Source organism: Triplophysa rosa, linkage group LG23 (genome assembly GCF_024868665.1).
Source record: "Triplophysa rosa linkage group LG23, Trosa_1v2, whole genome shotgun sequence".
Lineage (NCBI taxonomy): Eukaryota > Metazoa > Chordata > Actinopteri > Cypriniformes > Nemacheilidae > Triplophysa > Triplophysa rosa.
Genome location: NC_079912.1, coordinates 46,022 through 72,764, shown reverse-complemented (window position 1 = coordinate 72,764; position 26,743 = coordinate 46,022). Strand labels below are relative to the sequence as shown.

Here is a 26,743-nt window from a genome sequence, read left to right as displayed (position 1 = left end):
TTGTGTGTTGTGCTGTATAGTGTTGTGTGGTGTTGTGCTGTATAGTGTGTGTGGTGTTGTTCTGTGCTTTACAGTGGTGTGTTGTGCTGTATAGTGTGGTGTGTTGTGGTGTGGTGATGTGCTGTTTAGTGTTGTGTGGTGGTGTGTGGTGTGGTGTTGTGCTGTATAGTGTGTGTGTGTGGTGTTGTGCTGTGCTGTGCTTTACAGTGGTGTGTTGTGCTGTATAGTGTGGTGTGTTGTGGTGTGGTGATGTGCTGTATAGTGTTGTGTGGTGGTGTGTGGTGTGGTGTTGTGCTGTGCTGTATAGTGTGTGTGTGTGTGTGGTGTTGTGCTGTGCTTTACAGTGGTGTGTTGTGCTGTATAGTGTGGTGTGTTGTGGTGTGGTGATGTGCTGTATAGTGTTGTGCTGTATAGTGTGGTGTGGTGTGGTGCTGTATAGTGTTGTGTTGTGTGTGTGTGTGTGGTGTTGTGCTGTGCTTTACAGTGGTGTGTTGTGTTGTGCTGTATAGTGTTGTGTGTGGTGTGGTGTTGTGTTGTGTTGTGCTGTATAGTGTTGTGTTGTGTTGTGTTGTGTGTGGTGTGGTGTGGTGTTGTGCTGTATAGTGTTGTGGTGTTGTGCTGTGTGGTGTTGTATAGTGTTATGTTGTGTGTGGTGTAGTGTTTGAAGGATTCAGATCATTCATTGTGTGTGTGATATATCCTGCAGCTGTAATATTGAGCGTGTGTGAGTGCAGGCGATCCGGCTGTGACCTCCGATTGAGCTGTAAGGAAATGACCACAGGAAGTTGAGCTGAAACAGAACAGGAAGTGTGTGTAACCTCTGATAGAGATGTGTCCTCTGATGTGTGTGCGTGTGTGTGTGTGTGTGTGTTACAGCTCAAGTGGACGTCCTGACAGCCGCTCTGAGGGCCACAGTGTTGGATTCTGGGATAGAAGATGCGTTCCTGGAGCCCCGGCCAGCACAATCTAACCCCTTCAGTTCCCAGCAGCCCCCTGATCTCCTGTCAGCCGGCACACAGGTTTGTGCGTTTATCAGGTGGAATAATCACATTCATGTTAATATTGTCACAGACCGATGTGAAATGTTTGTTTAATGTCTGTACATGTACCGTTCTCCGTGTTGTTGGCTATGAATAGTTACTGTATGTGTAGGAATGAATGATTTGATTGCATCTGATTGGCTGAACTTTGACTCCGCCCTGCAGCTGAGTCGTTATGATGAGGACTCGGACGCGAGTGACAGTTTAAATCCTGAAGACGAGCAGAAATCTAAACATCAGGTGAGTTGTGCAGTGTGATGTCAGTCCTCTCAATCCCATCATGCTCTGCTCTGACGGTGTGTGTGTGTGTGTGTGTGTGTGTGTGTGTGGACGGTGCAGGATGTGGTTCCTCAGGCGTTACTGGATCAGTATCTGTCCATGACCGACCCGTCCCGTGCTCAGACCGTAGACATGGAGATCGCCAAACACTGCGCTTACAGTCTGCCCGGCGTGGCTCTGACGCTGGGACGACAGAACTGGCACTGCCTCAGAGACACCTATGAGACGCTGGCCTCCGACATGCAGGTGAGAGAACGGACAAGCGCATGACTCTTAATGGCTGCGATTGTCTGATTCATGACGTGTTGTTAATGTGTGTCAGTGGAAGGTCAGGCGGACGCTGGCATTCTCCATCCATGAGCTGGCTCTGATTCTGGGTGATCACCTGACAGCCGCTGATCTGGTGCCTGTGTTCAACAGCTTTCTGAAGGATCTGGATGAAGTGCGGATTGGAGTCCTCAGACATCTCTACGACTTCCTCAAGGTCACAGTCGTCTGCAGTGTTTCTGTCAAATCACCCATTCGTTCCACACCTGCACATACATTTCAAGTACAGAGAGAAAAGATAAATCATTTCACTACACTATTATTCTCATAGAACACATTTTAGTATCTTATCACAATATAACTTTCTTTTTTTTAAGATATATTTTTAGGGGCTTTTATTGGGGACAGGAATGTAGAGAGCAGACAGGAAAGCGTTGGGCAGAGATAGGGGAGCAGGATCGGCATAGAACCGTCAAGACGGGAATCGAACTTGGGTCGCCGTGAGCGCACTGGCGCTATCCACAAGTTTCAGAAGGGTGCTACTGTAAAAATGAACGTGGGCACAACTTCCGGTGAAGCGGCGGACGTAGTGTATTGCACCTTGAATAACTGTAGGTTACTTGCGTAGCCCTGGTTCTCTGATAGCATTAAGTGAGGTGTCTCACTATGGGATATGCCCCTTCCGCAAATTCCTCAGAAGCCCTATTACATTACGCCAGCCCCTTTTGGCTGGCAGACATGATGCTTGTGCCTGAGGAGTGGCTACCTACATAGTATAAGTAGAGTAACATTGTGTCATTTCGTCATTCAAAACAAGCACAGCTCTTCCTCGCTTCGCACTGCAAGGAGGGTAATCTGGTGAGACACCTCACTTAATGCTATCAGAGAACCGGGGTTACGCAAGTAACCATTTAAGTGTCTCACTACGGGATATCCTAACTCCCGTATTGCCAGATAGCCGGTTTCGAACTTGCCTGCCAACCAAAATACATTCAGGGCTGAGTGAGTGAGGACTCAGGATCCCACACTCAGCACAGCATACTCAAATGACTGCACTGTAACTGCGCTGTTTTTAAAACCTGGTGAAAGTGTGCGTAGACCAGCTTGCCGCTTCACAGATATCCTGGATAGTGACTCCTTTAAAGAGAGCCCACGAAGTTGACATCCCCCTAGTCGAGTGCGCACGTAAGCCCAATGGGGTAGCAAGACCTTTACTGGAATACGCCAAAGAAATGGCTTCGACTATCCAGTGTGATAACCGCTGTTTTGTGATAGGCTTCCTCGTACGCGGTCTAGCCCAAGATACAAACAGCTGATCACTCAATCAGAACCCTGCAGTTCTATTTGTGTAAATCCACTAAGTACGCACTGGGCATAGAGTATTTAACTTTTGGATAAAATGCCCTCAGCTCAAGGGGAACAATAGAATTAAGGACTTTGGGCGTAAACGTGGGTTTGGTTTCAGCAAAACCCCCACATCCTAGAGCTGAAGATCTTTGCCCGAACCCGACGTGACCCGACGGGTTCGGTCGGGTTCTGTCGGGTTCGGGCTTAATTTCTATCATTTTACACGGGCTCGGGCCGGGCTCGGGCTTGCGCGGTAAATGAGCGGTCATGTGATGCGTTCCGATTAGCGCGACAAAGATGCAAAAATGGATGCTGAGGGTTGCAACACATTCTCACTCCCGACTCGTCACATATTTATGCTAGGTCAGCGCCCTTCGGCGTCACTTTTGAACACGCAGGGTACTCCTTTGACGTCGTTTTTCGACGTGAAGGGCACGCGAATTTCACCGTCATTATGAAAATGTATATTAGATATAATTTGCAATGATGATGTTTCGGGGTTTAATTTACACTGCGTTCCAAATTATTATGCAAATTGGATTTAAGTGTCGTAAACATTTAATTTTATATTTTTCAATTAAACTTATGGATGGTATTGTGTCTCAGTGCTCTTTGGATCACTGAAATCAATCTCAGACACCTGTGATAAGTAGTTTGCCAGGTGAGCCCAATTAAAGGAAAACTACTTAAGAAGGACGTTCCACATTATTAAGCAGGCCACAGGTTTCAAGCAATATGGGAAAGAAAAAGGATCTGTCTGCTGCCGAAAAGCGTCAAATAGTGCAATGTCTTGGACAAGGTATGAAAACATTAGATATTTCACGAAAACTTAAGCGAGATCATCGTACTGTGAAGAGATTTGTGGCTGATTCAGAGCACAGAAGGGTTCGTGCAGATAAAGGCAGAATGAGGAAGGTTTCTTCCAGACAAATTCATCGGATTAAGAGAGCAGCTGCAAAAATGCCATTGCAAAGCAGCAAACAGGTATTTGAAGCTGCTGGTGCCTCGGGAGTCCCGAAAACCTCAAGGTGTAGGATCCTCCAGATGCTTGCAGTTGTGCATAAACCTACTATTCGGCCACCCCTAACCAATGCTCACAAGCAGAAACGGTTGCAGTGGGCCCACACATACATGAAGACTAATTTTCAAACAGTCTTGTTTACTGATGAGTGCCGTGCAACCCTGGATGGTCCAGATGGATGGAGTAGTGGATGGTTGGTGGATGGCCACCATGTCCCAACAAGGCTGCGACGTCAGCAAGGAGGTGGCGGAGTCATGTTTTGGGCTGGAATCATGGGGAGACAGCTGGTGGGCCCCTTTAGGGTCCCTGAAGGTGTGAAAATGAACTCTGCAAGGTATGTAGAGTTTCTGACTGAGCACTTTCTTCCATGGTACAAAAAGAAGAACCATGCCTTCCGTAGCAAAATCATCTTCATGCATGACAATGCACCATCTCATGCTGCAAAGAATACCTCTGTGTCATTGGCTGCTATGGGCATAAAAGGAGAGAAACTCATGGTGTGGCCACCATCCTCCCCTGACCTCAACCCTATTGAGAACCTTTGGAGCATCCTCAAGCGAAAGATCTATGATGGTGGGAGGCAGTTAGCATCAAAACAGCAGCTCTGGGAGGCTATTCTGACATCCTGCAAAGAAATTCAATCAGAAACTATCCAAAAACTCACAAGTTCAATGGATGCAAGAATTGTGAAGGTGATATCAAAGAAGGGGTCCTATGTTAACATGTAACTTGCCCTGTTAGGATGTTTTTGATTGAAATAGCTTTTGATTTCAGTAAATATGACCTCCTAATGCTGCAAATTCAACAAATGACCATTTTCAGTTTTTTACAACCTATGAAATGTTTTCAAACTCTGTTGTGCATAATAATTTGGAACAGTGCATTTTGAGTTTTTCATTTTTTAAATAAATACTGTTGTCAGTGGGAGGTTTGTTCAATAAAATTCCAAATGTACCCTAACTGTTGATTACTTGAAAATTATACTGACTGTCATTTGCATCGACAAATTAGGAAAACCAGAGAAAGATATCATTTGCATAATAATTTGGAACGCAGTGTAAGTTTAATGGCCAGGATAATTGCATTTACATGACACTATTCAGACAGTTTGAGCAAGTAATGTTTATTGAATGTTTAAAACAGTTTATTTATCGTAATATAAAACACATAATACAAGCAGTCACAATGTCGTTCAAAAATACAGATATTCCAAGGGTACCAACGCGAAACGATCGATTTGTATGAGGAACAGATGCGAAAGCGATCACCGTCCGCCGTAAATCTCAAATCCAGTGAAGAACGACGTTCAAAATTTGCCGCCAGAGGAAGTTACGTCAGCTTCGATGCCATTGGCTTTCCCGTGTCTCGTGTCCGATTGCGTCATTTCGTTGGCTTTGAACGTGAAACGGTATTGGCTCCCGCAACCGACTGCATCTAGCTGTTCCGGTTTATCTTTTGAATGGGAGCCTCAGCCGAGTTCCCGTATTCACGGACACGCACGGCATCTCCATTGTAATGTTATCGTAAGGCTTTGGTGAGGTTGGGGTTAGGTGCTACAAAATATTGAAACCATAAATAATTATGAAATGCTAAGAATTGCACGCATCTCGGTCTGGAGCATTTAGAAAACAGCAACGCAGTTCCCTGTTCGTCGAAAAACAACGCCAAAGGGGTACCCTGCGCGTTCAAGTGTGACACCGTGGGGCGCTGACCGAGCGTAAATATGTGACGAGTCGGGAGTGAGAACGGGTTGGCTGAGGAGGTGAAACGGAGGCTTGCCTCTGGCGATTACGTTTTGATTGCACCAGCAACTAAAGCAAAGTCTGAGGTGCGGAAAAGTTTTGACCATGTGCATAATGAGAATAATGAGCCAGTGGGATATGTGAGATGTTTCGATGTTACAGAGGACTTATTTTATTTCTTTGTTCCAACTTCCAAGTGACCTATAGCCTACGTTAGTCATTAATAAACTATGTTAAAACATGTATACATGACTCATTCTTGACAAAAAGCTGTGCGCGTGCGCACATTTGAATAGCCTAATGTCGGGCTATAAACGGGTTCGGGCTTTTAAAAAGCTGTCAATCAAAATGTACTTGTCGGGCTCGGGCCGAATTCTGTCGGGCTCGGGCACGGTCGGGCCTAACTTTTAAGGCCCGATTACAGCTCTACCACATCCCCCAGCATAAACTGCATACATGCAGGATTCACAGAAAGTGCGTGAATTTCACTCACTCAGGCGCTTCAGTTTTAAACTATGATATTTTAGTGTAAACTATGTCCAGTGGCTCAAATGGAGCCCCAAAAGGGCATCCAGTACCAGGTCTAAATCCCACGAAGGAGAAATCTGTCTCGACACGGGCAAAGCAGGACGCGCCCTTAATAAAACGACACACTGGAAGATGCTGTCCAACAGTCTTTCCCTCAAACCCTACGTGGCATGTTGATGCAGGGCTCTAGACTAACATTTTGCACTGGTGCGCCTAACTTTTTTTTTCTTAGGAGCACCAGTACAAAAGTTAGGTGCACCCAAATTTTCGACCGCATCGCATTTAACACCGCAGTTTTACCAGTTCACTTTTTTTTTAATCGCTGTCCATATAGGCAATATTGACTTGATTAACTAACAATGATTAACTAAATGATTAACTAACAATCTGGTCAACATAAAGTTCTTTATTTGAAGCACAATTCTACAAGAAAGTTAACTTACTGAAAAAGTGTTGGTGCTTAAAGTGCTTCACTGAACTGAAACTTAAAACATCTCAAGATAAATGGACCAGGGCTTGACATAACCTTGGGAGGTTGATGGCTCCGTGTCAGAGCATTGCTTATGATTTTCGGGTGGATCAACTCTCAACTCAACTCAACTTTATTTATATAGCGCTTTTTACAATTTTCATTGTTACAAAGCAGCTGTACATGAGACACATTGACTACAAGCAAAACAATTTAAAGTTGTACCTGCAAAAACAAGAAAAAGTTGAAAACACAGAAAACAGACATACCCACATACAAAACACACCCACATACAAAACACTCCACACACACAATATGAACACGTACTTATACACATAGACATAGACACACACTCACGGACGCGCACGCACACACACACACACACACACACACACACACACACACAGACAAGTACGCACACACACAGACAGACACGCACGCACACACACACGCTCAGTGAGAGCACACATTTAAGATAAAGGAGAGAGAAGCACAGGTCAAATATAACAGACTATAAATTCCTATATGCAATATTAATTAAGTAAAACTTTAATATTCTAAAGCAGCCCCCCCGGCCAGGCAGATAGTGCAAAAACAGTATGCAAACGGTGGCGAGGAACCCAAAACTCTAATCGAGAAAAAAAACCTCAGGAGAACCCAGGCCCAACCAGGGGATTCCAGTTCCCCTCTGGCAAAAACTGCTGCCTCTGCACAAGCTCCAGAGAGCTTGCACAACAAGGCTAAATACAATAAATAAACTTACTAATAAGGTAAATTATAGTTAAAGATTATCATTAATAATCTAATAGCATTTGAAATTTTGTGGTGAAGACGTGTCAGGTGACCTCGTCCTTCTTTATCCAGCTCTATCATCTCAGCTCTTGTCAGGTCACCACTTCCAATTCTACGCTCTACCATCAGGTCAGGCCATGAACTGCATCCTGCTCGCTGTGGTAACCTTGGAACAATGAGACAAGACTGGCTGAGAGTAGAGTACTGTTCTGCACTCTCTGATGCAACAAGTACAATTTACATTCGTACAGAGATCTGGTAGATGAAGCTCTTGCGTTCTTTCGAATAACACTGTCGGGCAGACCAGTAGCATTCAAATTAAATCCCTCACTGGCCAAGCCCATAGTGCCAGGCGTTCTGGATGGGGATGAAAAATCTCCCCCTCTGCTTGCGACAGCAGATCTCTGCGTAACGGGAGAGCCCACATCTCTGCGTATAACATATGTATGATCTCCTCCAGCCAGTACTTCCCGGGCTAGCGTAGAGCTATCACTATTAGTCTGAATCCCTTCCTCCTCACTCTCGAGGGTCGGGGATATTAAAGCTATCAGTGGAAACGCAAACAAGAGTGCGATTGGCCATTCATGCACCAGTGAGTCTATCCCCAGAGGTGCATGCTGGTCCTTCAGGGAGAAAAATAGAGGGCACTGAGCATTGTCCTGGGACGCGATCTGTTGTCCCCGCAGAACATCCGGGAATCTCTGAACTGGTTCCCTCTTGAACTTTGCTGAACTGAGGGTCGGGAGCTTGAAAATGGGGGGCAGTGAGCTCCCTTCCCTCGAAAACCCCTGATCAGACTGCCGCCTTCCTTTGCGCTCCCAGAGAGGGATGAGGAGCGGGTGGGTCAGTCTGGGTTGTAGTTGGTGGACAGTTCTTTCTGAGCGCTTCGGCGACTAATGGCTCCATTGGAAGCATACAGAGAAGAACCTCCTTTTCAATTGCCTCCATGTCGCCCGTGAAATGTCTGTCTTTCCAGGTGATTGCCACTTCTTCCAAAAGCTCTGGAAAAATCGTAAGGAGCTTTCTTGCTGCCAGTTTCGCTCTCGGCAATCGTTTCCCTTCATAGCGTGACTTTGCAGTCTCCACTACCACAGTTGGCCATGGAACATTAAGTTTTTCCGCAGTGTGTTTGCACACATCCTGCAGATCAACACTCCGAAGCGGAGAGGATGGTGCCTCGTCCACCCCTTCCATGGATCCCGCCACGGCGAGGGATTGTGCCAGTTGAACAGGGGTGAGAAAATAGTCTGAGAAAAGAGTCCGATTGTCCCTCATCCTCAAAGTAGAGCAAATCCTTTTCCTCTTTGTCTGTACTAGGCACGTTAGGGAGGGGATCGCAAACATCGAGCTGTTCACCCAAGGATAGAGTCACCTTGGTGGGAAGCTCCACAGAAATGGATACCTGCGGGGTGACAGCCGGAGCAGGGCTAGCTGACATGAGGGGATCCTGGCCTGATAGGCTAGCTTGGCGTGCTAGCTTCCGGCAGAGGCTCTTCAAAGTGAAGCGTGCACAGTGCTCGCAGGAGCCCGGAGCATCGATTGCTGCCTGGGCATGTTTCAGCACCAGACATGCAGCGCAGACCTGGTGTGTGTCCTTCCCTGAAATCTTGTTCCCGCATACGCACAGCTGCGGAAGTTGTCCCTCGCTAGCCGGAGCAGTCTGCATTGCTCAGGGCTCTAGACTGTGACCAAAATGCTCACAAATGCGATAGTTATTTTAGAATGTGCGAGGTCAAATTTCACAGGGTCGCATTGGTGCGAGTGTGTAAAACATTTTTTTTTCATTGCCAAAGATTTATTTAACATTTTAATGTGATTTATGAGTGGTGAACGACGCGTTTGTGATAAGTGCAGGAAAGAGCGAGCAGAGAGCTTGTGCACTCCCTCTGTCTCCAAACTAAAGTGTGTGTTTCACTTCATTCGGTGTTGCGCAGACTGGACGGCATAAAGGCATCGCGGGACAGAGCGCTCATATGCTTATAAAACGCTCTCACGGAACATTGATGTCATATTCTGATCGTTCTGCGCAGCACGTAATGAAGTCGAACACATCAGTTTCTGAGCTGTCTCTCCCTCACACTTTAATCAAAAGCAAGGTCGGAAGACAGAATCCATGTTTCACGTGGCACATATTTTTTCCTGAATTACAGCGGGGTGTGAATGTGCTCAAAAACATGTTGCCTTTTCTTCCCTGACAAGTGTTCCGCACATGCAGCTGACATAAAGGAAAGATCCTTTCCAGTGAAGTGTTTTCTGCGTCTTCTATCTTTTGCAATGTCCTAACAGCTGTGAAAAACAAACAGCGCGTCAATGTCCGCTAATGTCTGATTCGTGACGGAATGACTCATTTGAACAGATTCATTTTGTTGAAACAACTCGTATATCAAACACTGAACTCACGAGTCTCACTGACTGAACCCATCAAATCAGTCACTCAAAACACCTCAGAACACAAGCGAGCTTAGACCATTTAACAAGAGCGGTTAGTAAGATTAAGTACATATATAATAATTTAGTTCTGACTGAGTTACTTTTGAGTTTTGTGCTAGCTAATTTAATACAATTCTATGTGGTAAAAATAAAGTGGCAAAATTACAGCTTTTTGCAAAGAGGACAAGGATTGTGAAGAGTGACAGGTTATATTTGTGTCAGATCCTTTCATAGCCGATATATAACTTAATTTAAAACAAAATAATATCAACTGTATATAATAACAAATACAAAGTTTCTTTGCATTTATTTTGTATTTATTGGGCTTGCAAGTGTTTGCAAAAAATCATTTTGAGACTGACGACGAGCAACACCTGCTGTTCGTGGCTGCACTTCAAACATGCCAAGCTGATTTCACGGCATAAAAGAGCGCTTCACACACATATGGAATTCCAAAAGTGACAATATAAAAAATAAATAAATGCAAAAATAAATCCATGAAGAAATGTAAAAAAGCAAAAATAAATGAGTATTTATACTTTTCTTTCCTTATTTATGGGTAATTATTAGTGCTGTCAATCGATTAAAAAAATTAATCGGATTAATCACACATTTTTTCTGTGATTAATCACGATTAATCGCACACAACTATTTTATTTTAAAATATACTTTTACATTTTAATAATTTCACATTTAATCTTCAAATTGATGTAGAAACAACATATTTATTTAACAGCATCATTTAATGAAAGCTAACATTTTGATATAAGTATTGTAACTGATGTCTCTATTAAATTGATTATTTTAACATTAATTATAGCCATTCAACAGTATAATTGAGAGCTCATGTAGGAAATTGAAGGACACTTTACAGTCTTTAATGATAAATTATCAATTAAATGCAGAAGAATTCTCATTAAAGCTACAAAATCACATTAATTTCTTCTTTTATTTTGTTCTTTGATTAACATTAGTGACAGGAGTCAGAGCAGCACATTTAAGAACGCGGCCCCTTTAAGAGCTGTCTTCGTAGGCAGATCTGACCGTCACCGCGCTCCCATTTTCACAACTCTTTGCATTCATTTAAGATTTTATTTTACACTTTGAAGTCTGTGCTTAAGAAAATGCTAGACAAAACGGGCTTTCTGACATAATCTTGTGTGGTTTTATCCATTCAAGCACGAAAGAGAACTTAACACGGATGCGCTGTCTGACAGAGATTCACCGACGCAGCCGTTACTGTACACACCAGACTGGACCTCTTGTTGCGTTTTGCCGCATCCCACAGTTTAGAAGCTGTCTATCTTCATTGAACGCCTCAAAGCAACTGTTTCAAATCGCGCTTAAGTGGTTTAAAAGCCTGTACACGAATAAGAGCATGATTACATAATGTAACGCTAGACAAAGGATGTCAAAACAAACGGATGCTGTGTTAATTGCGATAAATATTTTCTCACGCGTTAATTTGAAAAAATTAATCGCATGCGTTAACGCGTTAACGTTGACAGCCCTAGTAATTATATATGTTTTCACGCTTATTTATTTTTTCATTTATTTATTTATACATTTATTTATTTCCACTTTTATTTACTTCCACATCTATTCATGTATATATGTATTTATTCCTACATTTATTTATTTTTACATTTATTTATTTCTACATTTATTTATTTATGTATTTCTTTGTCTGTATGCTAATGAGTGGGGGCGTGTTTCACCTCAGACATTAGCAATCGATCTCAGAGCGGCGGTGCTGAAGCTTTGAGGCCACAGGGACACCTTGTGGTGTGACCAAACGAAACGAGGTTGACGAAGTTGCATAGAGAAGGCAATCTAGTCATTTAATATCACCCTAACTGTATGTAGATAGGGTTACCACACATAGCCTACATACTCTTTATTAGGGACATTGCCGTAAAACATTATTCGGTCGAGATTTCTAAAATGTCTTTGCACACATGAACAGAAACTGCACAAAAACACGTCTGCTATGAGACACTTGGAAGAATACACTTGGACATGGAAGCGCGTGAAATTATCCACTAGTCATCACATTTATTGTAAATGCGCTGGATGGAGCTGATAAGAGCTTGAGTTGTTTGTCGATGAGACTCGCACAAACCAGCTCAGAACGCCGAGAGAAACCAGCGCATTTCACTGAAGTCTACGCAAGCATTATGATCAATGCATTTGAAACGTGTCTGCAAATACAGTTTACATTCGCGTATCCTAACTTTGCAATGCATAACACGTGGCATTTCGAATGCTTAAATTATAACGCATATTTCCATAGGCGTTTTGCTTTTTGCCAAAGTCAATTTTGTTGCTTTGTAAGCAGAGGCAATTTCTAACAACTGGGCCCATCAGTTTCAGATTGGAATAGACAAAGTGTAAGAAAGGCACACGAACATCAACTTCTCCAGTGGCGTAGAGCGTAAAGCGTGTGTTACCTACTTCATGTCGTCGTGGGTTCGGGACTGCTGTCCGCTGAACTTTTTCCCTGTCACATATCAGATTGTAAAGGTATTTATTTGTAATAAATGATGAAAATATTTGAAAATGGCTGTTCAAGTCAAACATGTACCAAACATTTTGCGCTTAATTGCACTTTGATGCTATATATTCGTCCTTATTGTTCTTGACATGCCGTTGCTATCGTCTATTGCAAGATTAATTACATTTTGATACTTGATAGAAAACTCCAATAAATGGAAAAAGTCACAACTTTGTAGTTTCATGAGTTCAAAACAAAATTTAGAAAGTTTGTTGTATATTTGTAGCCTATCTGGCAATGCCCGTATAATAAGTGAAAATAAGATTTTTTTAAAGATATTATTTTTCCATCTGTTTCCCCTGTGTAACTTACTTGAATGTTTGTCCTTATTAGCAGGAGGTTCCCAAACGTCTCAATCCTTGACCCAACAACAGGTAATCTGTGTCAAACACACATTTTTAACATGGGGAAAACACATTAATTTCAGTAGTTTTTATTTTATCACAAATTAATACGTTTAATTACGTACGGCAACAGCCATCCTTACATATAATAAAGCACAACATGCTTTAAAGGATCTATTAATGAAAACATGATATAGTTTAAAAACAAATGGAAGCAGATCTGATATGTGGAAATTTAGAATAGTGAGTTTTGCGGATTCGTACGGTGGCGTATTGCTGCCACGTATTTTTCCACTCAATTATGTCGTTTAAACGAAATAATTTTCTTGTGTAAATGTCTTATTTTTCGTCAAAAAATCTTATTTTCACTTATTATACGGGCATTGCCAGATAGGCTACAAATATACAACAAACTTTCTAAATTTTGTTTTGAACTGATGAAACTACAAAGTTGTGACTTTTTCCATTTATTGGAGTTTTCTATCAAGTATCAAAATGTAATTAATCTTGCAATAGACGATAGCAACGGCATGTCGAGAACAATAAGGACGAATATATAGCATCAAAGTGCAATTAAGCGCAAAATGTTTGGTACATGTTTGACTTGAACAGCCATTTTCAAATATTTTCATCGTTTATTACAAATAAATACCTTTACAATCTGATATGTGACAGGGAAAAAGTTCAGCGGACAGCAGTCCCGAACCCACGGCGACATGAAGTAGGTAACACACGCTTTACGCTCTACGCCACTGGAGAAGTTGATGTTCGTGTGCCTTTCTTACACTTTGTCTATTCCAATCTGAAACTGATGGGCGGAGTTGTTAGAAATTGCCTCTGCTTACAAAGCAACAAAATTGACTTTGGCAAAAAGTGGTGGGGACATGACCCACCCGTCCACCCGCAAATTACGCCTATGGAAATATGCGTTATAATTTAAGCATTCGAAATGCCACGTGTTATGCATTGCAAAGTTAGGAAACGCGAATGTAAACTGTATTTGCAGACGCGTTTCAAACGCATTGATCATAATGCTTGCGTAGACTTCAGTGAAATGCGCTGGTTTCTCTCGGCGTTCTGAGCTGGTTTGTGCGAGTCTCATCGACAAACAACTCAAGTTCTTATCAGCTCCATCCAGCGCATTTACAATAAATGTGATCACTAGTGGATAATTTCACGCGCTTCCATGTCCAAGTGTATTCTTCCAAGTGTCTCATAGCAGACCTGTTGTTGTGCAGTTTCTGTTCATGTGTGCAAAGACATTTTAGAAATCTCGACCGAATAATGTTTTACGGCAATGTCCCTAATAAAGAGTATGTAGGCTATGTGTGGTAACCCTATCTACATACAGTTAGGGTGATATTAAATGACTCGATTGCCTTCTCTATGCAACTTCGTCAACCTCGTTTCGTTTGGTCACACCACAAGGTGTCCCTGTGGCCTCAAAGCTTCAGCACCGCCGCTCTGAGATCGATTGCTAATGTCTGAGGTGAAACACGGCCCCACTCATTAGCATACAGACAAAGAAATACATAAATAAATAAATGTAGAAATAAATAAATGTAAAAATAAATAAATGTAGGAATAAATACATATATACATGAATAAATGTGGAATTAAATAAAAGTGGAAATAAATAAATGTATAAATAAATGAAAAAATAAATAAGTGTGAAAAAATATATAATTACCCATAAATAAGGAAATAAAAGTATAAATACTCATTTATTTTTGCTTTTTTACATTTCTTCATGGATTTATTTTTGTATTTATTTATTTTTAATATTGTCGCTTTTGGAATTCCATACACACAGACCTGTGTTCAGTTTTTAAAAGACGAACTTCAAAATGTGGAGCGCTTATCTCAAGCAAATAGATAACGTACATGAAACATCACTTAGACTGAATGTGCTCATGTTTAAAAAAAGTTCGCAGTTTTAAGAGTTGAAATAGATTGATGTAATCATCAACACACTGTATGATCTTCAATAAAAACCTGTAAACTGGATTTTCAAGGATTCTTTACTGTATTTACTGATTTTTGTCAAAAACCTGTTGGAATATATCACATCATGTGATGTAGTACATTTCTCATATGCTTGATGTAAAGTAGCTAGGCCTATTTCTTCCACGTATCATCTTCTAAACAAAATGTAGAGAGAATGATTAAAAGTGCAGCTTTAGCACGTGATCTTTGTTGTAATGTTTATCAGATGAATGGCCAGCTGACGATACAGCACGCGGTCTCTTTTAGATACACAAAAAAACACCACATCTTTAAATAGCACACAGTCCACATCATGTAAAGAAATTGAAACCCCTCCATCATTTTAACATCATAACCCTACAACATCATCCCATTCCTCAATAATGTGGTAGACAGAATGCTGAGGTTGTTTATAAGTGCTGTCTGTGTGGAAGTTCACATTCTGCTATAAACCAATGACTTGAAATATGGCAGAAACACATTTGTGTACATTGAACCGGAAGTTTCTCTCATCTTTCGCTCCGAGCGTCATGGGGTGTAGGAAACTTGTGGATATGTCAGCGCACTAACCACTGGACTATTGGCGCCGACATTTGAATATAACATACTTAATATTTGCTGATTTGAAACGTGTCATTTAAAATATTTATTCTGAAAACGACTCAAAATATCAATGGAATAAACTCTTGAGCATTCGTAGTGCAAGTTTGGTGTAAGTTGTGTTGTTAGTCAAAGCTACTCGAGTCATTTTTCTTTATCCTGGACACAGAAGTACACGCATGTTTCATGATGTCATCCCCATCAGGATGTTTGTTCCTGATTCTCTTCAGCTGAATGCAGTGCATTGTGGGATACGCTGCCTCATGCATGTGCTCTTTTGTAGCCAATCATTCTGGTGTTTCGTGACATGTCCTGCAGAAACATCACCACATGAGAGCAGGCGTTCAGAAGAAGAGCGATGATGTCATCGTGTGTGTTTTGTGTGTGTGTTCAGCTCTTACATCAGGACACACGGAGGAAATATCTCTACCAGCTGCAGGAGTTTCTAGTAACGGACAACAGCAGAAACTGGAGGTTTCGCTCGGAACTGGCAGAGTACGAGACATGCATCAACCTTTAAAAAGCCTGAAATATCCCATGTCTGAATCATTGCGTGCATCTCTGACACCACACGTGACCGTCCGTGTTTTTCTCTGTGTGTGTGAGACAGGCAGCTGGTTCTGTTGTTGGAGTTGTACAGCCCTCAAGAGGTTCATGATTATCTGAGACCGCTGGCCTTCTGTCTGTGCACAGATCGTGTCTCATCTGTTCGCTGGACGTCTTACAGACTGGTACTGAAACACCTCACACACGCATCTCTGATATCATGACAGGGTTTGGGTTTTCTGTGCGTTTATAGTCACTTTATTTATATAACTGAGTCTCCGAGTCTCCGTCGGGGCACACAAACACGCAGATCAGAAGAATGAATATGATCATAACATGACAATAACCACACACATGTTTACTTGAATTGACCAACGTGATGAGCGATATGAAGATCAGACCTGATGAAATGTGGCTTTAACTGGATCATTTAAACACAGATTCAAGTGACTCGGCTTTCATTGGACTTGTTTTGAGTGTTTCATGGGACGTGATTCAAATGAATGTAGTTCTGAAGTGTCTGATATCTCATCATAATGTTCAATTCTAGCTTTCTCCTATTCCTCTTTATTCAGCGATGTTTGTTTTAAAATAAACAACAAAAAGGATTTTAACACTGACATCATCCCGCTGTGGTTCAGAGTGTTTGTGTACGTGTGTGTTTCAGGTGAGTGAGATCATCAGGAAACTGTCCACATGTTCGGCTCTGCTGGGGAATTTTCTCAGTGAGCTGGTGGATAAATTCTGTCATTCATCCAAGTGGTCGGGTCGGCAGGCGTTTGCTTTTGTCTGTCAGGTGATTCGCCTGCTCTCTCTCTGTCTCTCTTCATTGTGTCTGCGGGATCTCATCATCTGTTTGTGTCTCATCAGTTGTCTATAGAAGAGGAATGTCTGACTCTGGATCAGTTCTCAGAACACCTGCTGCCTCCTCTACTGCAGCTGGCATCTGATCCCGTTCCCAACGTACGTGTGCTCCTCGCCAAGACCCTGCGTCAGACGCTGCTGGAGAGAGGTGCGTGCGTGTGTGTGTGTGTGTGTGCGTGTGTGTGTGCGTGCCTGCGTCTCTCATCGCTGTCTTCTCTCTGCTCACTGTGTGTGTGTGTCATGCAGAATACTTCCTCAACTCGGCCAACTGTCACCAGGAGGCGCTGGAGCACACGCTGGTCACTCTGCAGACGGATGTCGACAAGGACGTGAAATATTTCGCCAGCATTCATCCGGGGAGCAACCGCCTCAATGAGGACGCCATGAGCACCACCTCATCTACATACTGAACACACGGGTGCCTCTGATTGGACAGAGACTGAGAAAACTTTCCCAGAATGCACCTCACTACAGCAGACACATCTCGGGTTTATGTGCGTTCTCATTTGTTTTGCCGCAGAAGCCTTAAAACCGTCTTCCTTACAGCAGGAGATACTTGAAGAGCTGAAGAACCATTCAGGTTTCAGCCAGGCGACGGGTCCGTTTTCTTCCTCTCCTGATGGGACCTAACGCCTGTCTTTCTCTCTCTGTCTGTCTGTCTCTCTGTGAGCTTTACAGAGACGCAGACCGTAGCACAAACGTTTGATTCTCTGAGAGTCTCATCATACTGCATCATTACAGTAGTACACAGGTGACGTCATCACGGGCGTCTGTCTGATCTCAAGGGCTCGAGTCGTGGCTCATTTTAATCTCACGTGCAGCACATTGTTGTACCGATGGACGTCTCTCATATGAAGAGACGCTCGTCCGCATAGAAACTAATGTAAACTTGTATTTTTTAAAGTGATATCACGAGCGGTCCATTTCGCTGAGAATGTGAACATGATATTCAACACTTGAAGCCTCAAGTATTTTAATGCTAAAATTCTCTTTCGCTCTTTATATGTTCTGTATATATTCTGTTTTTGATCATGAATAGCATTGCTGTTATTCTCTTAACCTCTCCAGAATAAAATTTAACACAAGATGATTTTCTGTGTCTGATGTCATCAACTTTGTTCAGAGTTTATATGAGGTGGGACTCTGAACCGAAAGTTTACATTACATTTTCCATTTCTTGACTTCGTAAAAGCACTTTTGTTGATCAGTTCATGCTTAAATGAACATTTAACAATTTGTAACAATTTCTGAAGATTAGTGGAAAGTTTAATCACTTGGGTCAAACATAAGACTCATGAACACCTATAAAACATTAAAAAACTTTTTGATCATCCAGGTAACAAAACACAAAGTTCATTTTTTCAACAGCACTAAATGTTAAATGGGATGCGTTCAATAATGACATTAAAAATTATAATTGTTTGTCAAATCAAGTTTATTTTATAGTGGTTTTTACAATTAGCAATTTTGCATTGTATCATATCAGCTGTAGAGGAAAAACAAACCTTTTAAACAAACAGAATAACTAAACACAGCTCTGTACAAAGTCATACGAAAGATCAAATACATACACATTCACGTATACGTACATGCGTACACACATATGATGATATAGTGGGATTATTACACCTAGTCCTATTAAGCGAATCTGAACAATCTGGTTAAAACCAGTGACTGCTGTGAAAGGGCAGCTAACAACCAGGGAAAGACCTGGTGACAGCCTGGAGAGACTGCTGGCAGGAGGGAATAGACCCCACCGGGGCAGACATGGGCTAGCTACCCATGTCGGCAGGATCCGTTACTATAAAGCGTAATGGGTCCACCCATTTATGACTACGAAAAACACAAGATGAAGAATACCCCTGGAGTCTGCGAGAGCGGGGGCGCAAGATGACTCATGGACGGATCACATGGCAACAGACCTAGGAATGGAACCAGGAGATCAGCACAGCAGAAGTTTGGACAACAGGACAGAAACTACAGAGATGCATTTGCGGCTGGACAAAGGTAACATCAGAGAAAGGTCTTAAAATCCATCAGGGCAGGAAGAAATGCCTGAGAGAGCTTAGTGAGGGGCCTCGCATTGACCAATACTTCACAAGAGGTAGGGCAAATCAGTCGGGTGAAGCCCAGTGGCGGGACAAGCACCACAGCCCACAGGGTATCAGAACCCCAGACGAACCCCAACCAGGCATACACTTACTAGCAATCAGCAACCCGGAGACTACCCAGCCGCAGCAAGCAGTAGAAAGGAAAATGGATGGAAGAAGACCTCAGATACTTTGGCCTAAATCCTGCAACAAAGAGTGGGCAACCATTGACTACTTTAGCAGACGAAAAAGGAGATGTCGAAATAAAACTGGAGAAGATGGGGGAGATCATCTACACCTATGGGGTGGAGAGATTTGGAGTGAAAAGCAAGAACCCAAGTTCACAGAAGGAGACGACGGGTCGACCTAAGTCTAGGAGACAAAAAGAAATCGACAGACTTGTGAGAGAAAGGAGGAGCCTGAGGAAACAGTGGCAGAAGGCCACAGAAAAGCAAAGGAAGGGCAAAGCTGATATTTTCAGGATCTCAAATTCTGTATTACCACACAGGATAGTACCACCACGTGGCAACAGCTGGAGGTTGGCATAATGGCAGGTTGCACAATTTCACCACTGGCTTTCACAATGGCAATGGAAATAATAATCCGGGCATCGCGATGGGTGGCTGGAGAAGAGCGTTTGAAAAATGGGTTGCGCCTACCTCCAATCAGGGCATACATAGATGACATGACAGCGATGTTTGTTTTAAAATAAACAACAAAAAGTATTTTAACACTGACATCATCCTGCTGTGGTTCAGAGTGTTTGTGTACGTGTGTGTTTCAGGTGAGTGAGATCATCAGGAAACTGTCCACATGTTCGGCTCTGCTGGGGAATTTTCTCAGTGAGCTGGTGGATAAATTCTGTCATTCATCCAAGCGGCTGCTGGATAAGCTCCAGGAGAACATTAGTTGGGCACAAATGGAGGTCAAACCCAGCAAATCCCGCAGCATTTCTATTGTCAAGGGCCGGCGACAGGTTCTGTGTAAAGGGTGAGCCCATACCAACGGTCATGGAAAAGCCCATCAAAAGCCTTGGACGGTGGTACAACGAAGACCTTAAAGATGCCGAAAAGGTGGAACAACTCAGGCAAGAGACAGCCAGTGGACTCAAGAAAATCAATAATACAGCTCTTCCTGGTAAGCTGAAACTTTAGTGCTTCCAATTTGACTTGTTGCCACGCCTGATGTAGGTAATAAATGCAGTAATAGATGCGAAGGCAGCCCTCAGATATAAGGACATCGTGGGACAACTTCAACATGGCAGAGGGGGACTTGGTTTGGCATCAACCACGCCCACTTGGTGAAAAGCAATACCAAAGGAACAGCGTCACCTGGTAGTGGAGGAGGTTCGGCGTCACGAGGAATCAAGTAGATGCGCCAGAGCAGTCTCTCAAGCACAGGAAGGCCGTTGGATGAGGTGGGAAGGCATTGAATGGCTAAAAATCACTTGGAGTGAGCTGTAGAGTATGGAAACAAACAGGCTAAGTTTTATCATAAGAGCTACATATGATGTGCTGCCCTCACCAACAAATCCACATGTTTGGTGAGGACAGGATCCAGCCTGCCACCTATGTGCAGCTCCAGCGAACCTTAAACATATTCTTGTGCGTTGTAAGAAGAGCTTGACACAGGGGAGATACACATGGCGCCACAATCAAGTACTAAAGTGCTTGGCTACAGCAGTAGAGACCAAGAGAGTGGCAGCAAATGCCATCCCCCAAAATGCCCAGGCTAACTCGCTAAAAAGGCAACCCTTTATTCGGGAGGGGCAGAAAACGCGGGCCAAGCCCTTATCCCTAGATTCAGGTCTGCTGAGTATAGCCAGGGATTGGGAAATGCGAGTTGCGGCCGGGCATGGTTCTGCGGTCCAGCTCCAGTAGGACAGTCCTCATAGTTGAGTTGACTGTACCTTGGGAAGAGGCCATTAACAAAGCATTTGAAAGAAAGAACTTCAGGTATGCCAACTTGGCAGCGGAGGCTGAAGATCATGGATGGACAGCGAAAGTGTTCCTGGTGAAAGTAGGCTGCAAGGGCTTTGTTTCCAATTCCACCACAAGGCTGCATAAGGAAGTGGGGATCAGAGGACAGGCCCAACGCCAAAGAACTTGCCACTGTTGCTGAGAGAAGCAGCCACTGGCTGTGGTTGAAACGGAAGGACACAATATGGGCTGCCAAATGACCATGTAATAAATTGTGTTGTAATGTTACACCCTTACGGAACCGGGGGCACTGAGCATGCATTAACGGTGCCAGAACAGCCTTAGCCAGCGGGTTGTCGCGTATGGTTGCGTTGAATTTGGTAATGTCTTGAGCAAGGCACTTTGCTGCTGACCTGCTTTATGGAGATGCAGATTTCATTTTCCAACAGGACTTGGCACCTGCACACAGTGCCAAAGCTACCAGTACCTGGTTTAAGGACCATGGTATCCCTGTTCTTAATTGGCCAGCAAACTCGCCTGACCTTAACCCCATAGAAAATCTATGGGGTATTGTGAAGAGGAAGATGCGATATGCCAGACCCAACAATGCAGAAGAGCTGAAGGCCACTATCAGAGCAACCTGGGCTCTCATAACACCTGAGCAGTGCCACAGACTGATCCACTCCATGCCACGCCACATTGCTGCAGTAATTCAGGCAAAAGGAGCCCCAACTAAGTATTGAGTGCTGTACATGCTCATACTTTTCATGTTCATACTTCTCAGTTGGCCAAGATTTCTAAAAATCCTTTCTTTGTATTGGTCTTAAGTAATATTCTAATTTTCTGAGATACTGAATTTGAGATTTTCATTAGCTGTCAGTTATAATCATCAAATTAAAAGAAATAAACATTTGAAATATATCAGTCTGTGTGTAATGAATGAATATAATATACAAGTTTCACTTTTTGAATGGAATTAGTGAAATAAATCAACTTTTTGATGATATTCTAATTATATGACCAGCACCTGTAAATCAAACTTACAAAACTTTTCATGAGTGATAGATATAGTTCATCTCTTTGCTTTTCAGACAAGAATGTTAAATGATTCACTTCAAGACTTAAATATAAAGGTTCTGTTTCCCAGTCTTTATTTATCCACAGAGATAGACATTACAGTCCTCATTTTAACATTTTGTTTGGAATTTTTCTTTAGTCTTTTCTGATCAATTCAGTTTCTTCAAGTGACAATGTCGGTCAGATGAAGAGTGTCTGACATGTTATCACGTGACATAAAATACATTTACAATGCTTTGATTTCCTTTCCATTCATTTCCTTTGCTTTTTCTTTTTTTAACAAATTCACCATTTAACAGAACATTTCTACTGCAAAAAAACTCCACAATAATCCAAACACATGCCAGTTTCATTGACATGTTTTATTAAAATACTTTTGAATTGTGATTTGATTTATCTGCTTCACTTGCATGTATTTGTCAAACAAAAGAACAAACTTTCTCTTTCTCTGTTAACTTAAAAATCATCTGTGCATTTAGCTTCACTTCTAATAGAGTAATTAAGCTATGATGATGAATGACAGGCAGATGACTGACAGAGGACAAACATGATGAGATGAAACATCAGAAGATCTCACAGTTTAAATTAAAACTGTGTGTTTCTCCGTATGCTATCAAAAGTATTTATGTGACACTTATAGTGTGAACAACCAGAAACAACATCTGACCATATCAAAGCGTCTAAAAAATATACGAATCCAAAAGCCTTTGCTTGGACACTATAAAATATATCATTATGTGAAAAAAATAAAAGAGGAATTAAATGTACATGATTGAAGTGACGTGTCTTATAAAGATGATCTCAGGTCAGTACAGACAGTTCATGCATTTTGCCGATTTGCTGCCGTAGTCGACACACTCGGGTCCGATGCATTCACAGCAGGCGTTGTGGAACCAGCGATACTTGGAACCGCCCATAGACTCGCAGTACAGCTTACACTGACGAATAGACACGCAGTCATCAAAGTACACAACCGTGCACATTTTATCTGCAAAGATCAAATCAACCAATCAGAAAACACCATACTGAATCTCAACCTTCAACATTTACAACAAAACAACATTTAAAGGAACAGTTACATTGAGTCATTTAGCAGACGCTTTTATCCAAAGCCACTTACAGATGAGGGAAACAATGGAAGCAATTGGAACAACATGAGGACAACAAAAAGCATAAGTCAGTAAAACTGGTCTCGTACAGTATAGCCCAGCACAGTATACAAAGCTACGTTTTTTTTTTGACAGAAAGAGTAGAAAAGAAATAGAAGTCAGTACTAATGGTTCTTAAAGATGGCCACAGAATCTGCTGATCTTGTAGCAGCGGGCAGATCATTCCACAGTTGTGGAACAGTTCCAGAACAGTTCTTTTCCCTTTTTGGGATGGCACCACAAGACATCGTTCGTTTGCAGAGCGTAGGGATCTGGCGGCTACATTGACCTTCAAAATGAACAGTTGACCCCTACAATAACCCCTTTCATGTCCATGCAATGGACATTTCAAAATGTCTTCTATGTTTTGCAGAAGAAAGTCATACAGGTAAACAATGACATCATTTCATTTTGAAGGTGAACTATTCCTTGAATCCAGATTCTGTTTAAGTAACAATACCACACATGATCAAATCATAGTAGTTCCAAAATGAATTTCAAATTCTTTTCATGTTTCTCTGTAGAGAGACCTTAATGATGTAATTGACCTCATTTACATTTATGCATTTGGCAGACAGTTCATTTTAGTGTCTTTTTTTACCAGTATCAGGATTTAACAAATGGCCTTTGCCTTGTTAGCAAAATGTGTGTCTACAAAGTGAGCCACCAGGGCCAGGGACTGTTACACAGGATCACACTAAAGACACATACCAACTAAACTCTGAAGCTGAGACACGCTTGCGATCTGCTGGATGTCGAATTAACAAACGTGTTTTTCCTACAAATCACAGCACAAGATCATGAGGTCAAAGTGCTGGAGTTCAGAATCAATTAGCGTCAACCTAACAAACCTCTTCCTGTGTGCTGAAGTGTGAGGTGTGCGAGACACTCTCTGTGCAATTCAAGATGAACATTTTTACAAATGTTGTTTATAGATGACAACTGATGCCAATCTACAAAATCAACTCAACCCACACTAACCTTGAGTATTGTCATAGCTGGCATGGATGCTGTTGCCGGGCAGCGAGATGTTCGGATGCGTGTTGTCCATCGTCTCCAGGAAAGAGACCAGACTCTCGTGATAGGAGAGCTCTTCAGCTACAGGAAAAGAGACGACCATCATGTTGACGGGCGAGTCTCCCTCCGTCAGAGCTCTGAACAGAGACGGGATGGGTCTGTACAGCTCCTCCACCGTGCTCTTAGCGGTGGCCGGTGTGTCGCTGTAGTTTTTAGGGTTGCACATCCCTGTGAAGACAACAATGATGTTGATAAGATTAGAAAGACAAACGTTCCTGCGTTCTAGAGAACGTGAGGTCACCTGTGTGTGCTCCGATGCGGTGCAGACATTTTATTTCATGGTCATTTAGTGCACAACTGCTTTTACTGTAAAACCTAGAAAATAACCTTCAAATCCTAAAAAACACCCCATAATATGATCATGAACTGCACACGTGCAACAAAAGCTGAACTACTGACATGATAAGATGAGTAGAAAATGAATTTCATACTGCTGACTTGATTATTCAGTAGGCTACACTGTACGGTTTGGATGTTTTAGTTTCATATCTTGTATATATTATAAAACTTTAAATAAACAGACCATGTTCAGAATTTCAACCAAAACACAACATTTTCATTTCTGCTGCACGTGAGGATGTGACGTCACACAACCTTAAACCCTAATACAAGATCACGTGAGTTTTCTTACCCACACAATCACAGCATTCCTCCCACAGAGAGCCCAAACACATCATACAATCCTTACAACACGAACAATTCCCATCCTGAAGTCGACACTGACACAACTCCTGTAAAACACAACAACACCAACACACACACACAAGTTTGGACTGGTGCACATTGGACTGTATATATTGTGTCTTTACACTAACAGAGCAGACGTGTTAAGACGAGTGCTTTCATCTCAACTCTACATGAAAGTCGAGTGACATTTATCACGAGTAAAACATGAACACAGCGCGAAAGTCAAACACATTATAAACATGAGTTCATTGTTTTCATTGAAGAATGTGCACATGGAAAACACACACACACACACACGCACACGCACACACACACACACACACACACACACTACACACGAGCTCCATGCTCGAACCGGTTCACCTCCACAAAACCAAACAAAAGAAAGTTCGATTTACCTGAATGAGACATTTGCTGACATCACTGGCACACAACGCTTTATTACAGCCCAAAGCGAGAGAAACACCTGAGACAACAATGAGAAATACTGATGCTGATGATGACTGCATTCCGACCCGAACCAAACCCGTCTGACCTACATCAACACACGAATGTGTGAGAGAGAGAGAGAGAGAGAGAGAGAGAGAGAGACGTAATAAACAAACAGCTCAACACATCAAAGACAAAAGCGGCGTCCGACCGACGATACACAACAATACGCGGTGACATCAAAGCCGGTAAACACAGAGGAAGCGCGAGAATGTGTCGAATTACCCGCCAATGAATCTCACTGAACGCGTCTGAAGGTTTGTGTGTGTGCGTGTGCGCGTGCCTGTGTTCGTGATCTGTGCTGCAGGACAGTTCTCGTGATGTTAAACTTCAATCTTTCTGTGAAATCTCAGACAAACACACACGCGCGCTTAAGACATGATAGAGAAACCTGCTGGCGTGTCTCACGCACGCACGCACGCACGCACGCACACACACACACACACACACTCATCTACTGCTCTGAGATGTGGATTTTTTACTGTGAGCTGCAAAGCTGAAGATACAATACACTGATCTGATCTACAGGACAAAACAAGAACAATATTCAAACATAAACCAAAACACTAATCCATTAGAACGTTTCTTCTGTAAGATCAACATAAAAACTTTATAGACCAGAGTTTATCCAGTACTCCTTAATTCTGTTCACATCTGCTGCCTGAACAGTATTTCTTAATAAATACACACCCATGATGTAAAACTAAATAAAAAAAAACGTTCTAATGGAAAGAAAAATGTGCCAGACACAGATTTGAAAAAAATAATGAAATGGACGATCTGTCAAGAGATTTATTTGAATGCCAATGTTAAAACAATGCATATCTAATTTTACAATAAATTCATGTTGCATTTTCCTTCATAACATTACGTCTCTCTCTGGTCAAAAGCAGTAAAGACGAAACCTTTTCCTGCAGGTTTCAGGTTTGTATTGATGATGTAAAACAATGCGTTTAATTTCAGTGACGCCACACGGTGGCGAAAGAGCAACATCTGCACACGTAAAACTTAGGCTTGTTCGAGATAACCAAATTCTGCGCAGAATCGATCACTGGTGATCAGGGCAAGATGCATGCCGGTTAGAAACGTGTTCGAGTTATATCCGCCTACGAGGCCGAAATCCGCAGGCGAGCGCAGTTGCTTACCCCCGACTGCGCTGATGAAAAGCACGATGGGAAACGACTTGCTGACGACACAGCTTAAATGCTCATTGGGCGAGAATGTCAGCTGATATCTCTTTTAAGTGTTCCATTAATAAGTCCATTAACTGAAGTAGTTCGCAGTTTTTTTGTGATTTATTTGCGGGAAAAAATTGTAAATGTGAAAAATATTGTCCTCATAACCACCTTCATGTAAAAGCAGTGGCAATTCAACTGCATCGATTTCATCTGCGATTATTTGTTTTATTAAAGTTTAACAAAAACATTACAAAACAAGATGGTATACA

At 42.3% G+C, this 26,743-nt stretch overlaps 2 protein-coding genes across 6 annotated transcripts in view; one reads left to right on the top strand and one right to left on the bottom strand.

Moving 5' to 3' along the window:
- ppp4r1 (protein phosphatase 4, regulatory subunit 1) overlaps positions 1–17,899 on the top strand; it is a 28,577-nt gene extending 10,678 nt beyond the window's left edge. For all 3 annotated transcript variants that reach the window (XM_057322454.1, XM_057322453.1, XM_057322452.1), the window contains exons 12-20: positions 877–1,019; positions 1,206–1,280; positions 1,380–1,565; positions 1,642–1,803; positions 15,794–15,894; positions 16,010–16,130; positions 16,613–16,741; positions 16,816–16,957; positions 17,056–17,899. In XM_057322454.1, the coding sequence (XP_057178437.1) occupies positions 877–1,019; positions 1,206–1,280; positions 1,380–1,565; positions 1,642–1,803; positions 15,794–15,894; positions 16,010–16,130; positions 16,613–16,741; positions 16,816–16,957; positions 17,056–17,219 (1,223 nt within the window). In that variant the 3' untranslated portion in view covers positions 17,220–17,899. The remainder of the gene's footprint in view (positions 1–876; positions 1,020–1,205; positions 1,281–1,379; positions 1,566–1,641; positions 1,804–15,793; positions 15,895–16,009; positions 16,131–16,612; positions 16,742–16,815; positions 16,958–17,055) is intronic.
- A 3,936-nt stretch (positions 17,900–21,835) lies between these two features.
- On the bottom strand, positions 21,836–26,475 carry twsg1b (twisted gastrulation BMP signaling modulator 1b). 3 transcript variants are annotated; one of them, XM_057322846.1, is made up of 5 exons: positions 26,442–26,475; positions 25,206–25,342; positions 24,752–24,851; positions 24,025–24,288; positions 21,836–22,883 (listed from the first exon to the last, which is right to left on the bottom strand). In XM_057322846.1, exons 2-5 carry the CDS (start codon positions 25,314–25,316, stop codon positions 22,702–22,704), a joined length of 657 nt encoding a protein of 218 aa, XP_057178829.1. In that variant the 5' UTR covers positions 25,317–25,342; positions 26,442–26,475; the 3' UTR covers positions 21,836–22,701. The 3 variants fall into 3 exon arrangements, with proteins under 3 accessions (XP_057178829.1, XP_057178827.1, XP_057178828.1); XM_057322844.1 differs by lacking the exon at positions 26,442–26,475 and adding an exon at positions 25,522–25,729 and having other exon boundaries at positions 21,837–22,883; XM_057322845.1 differs by lacking the exon at positions 26,442–26,475 and adding an exon at positions 25,580–25,729 and having other exon boundaries at positions 21,837–22,883.
- Between the last annotated feature and the right edge of the window lie 268 nt (positions 26,476–26,743).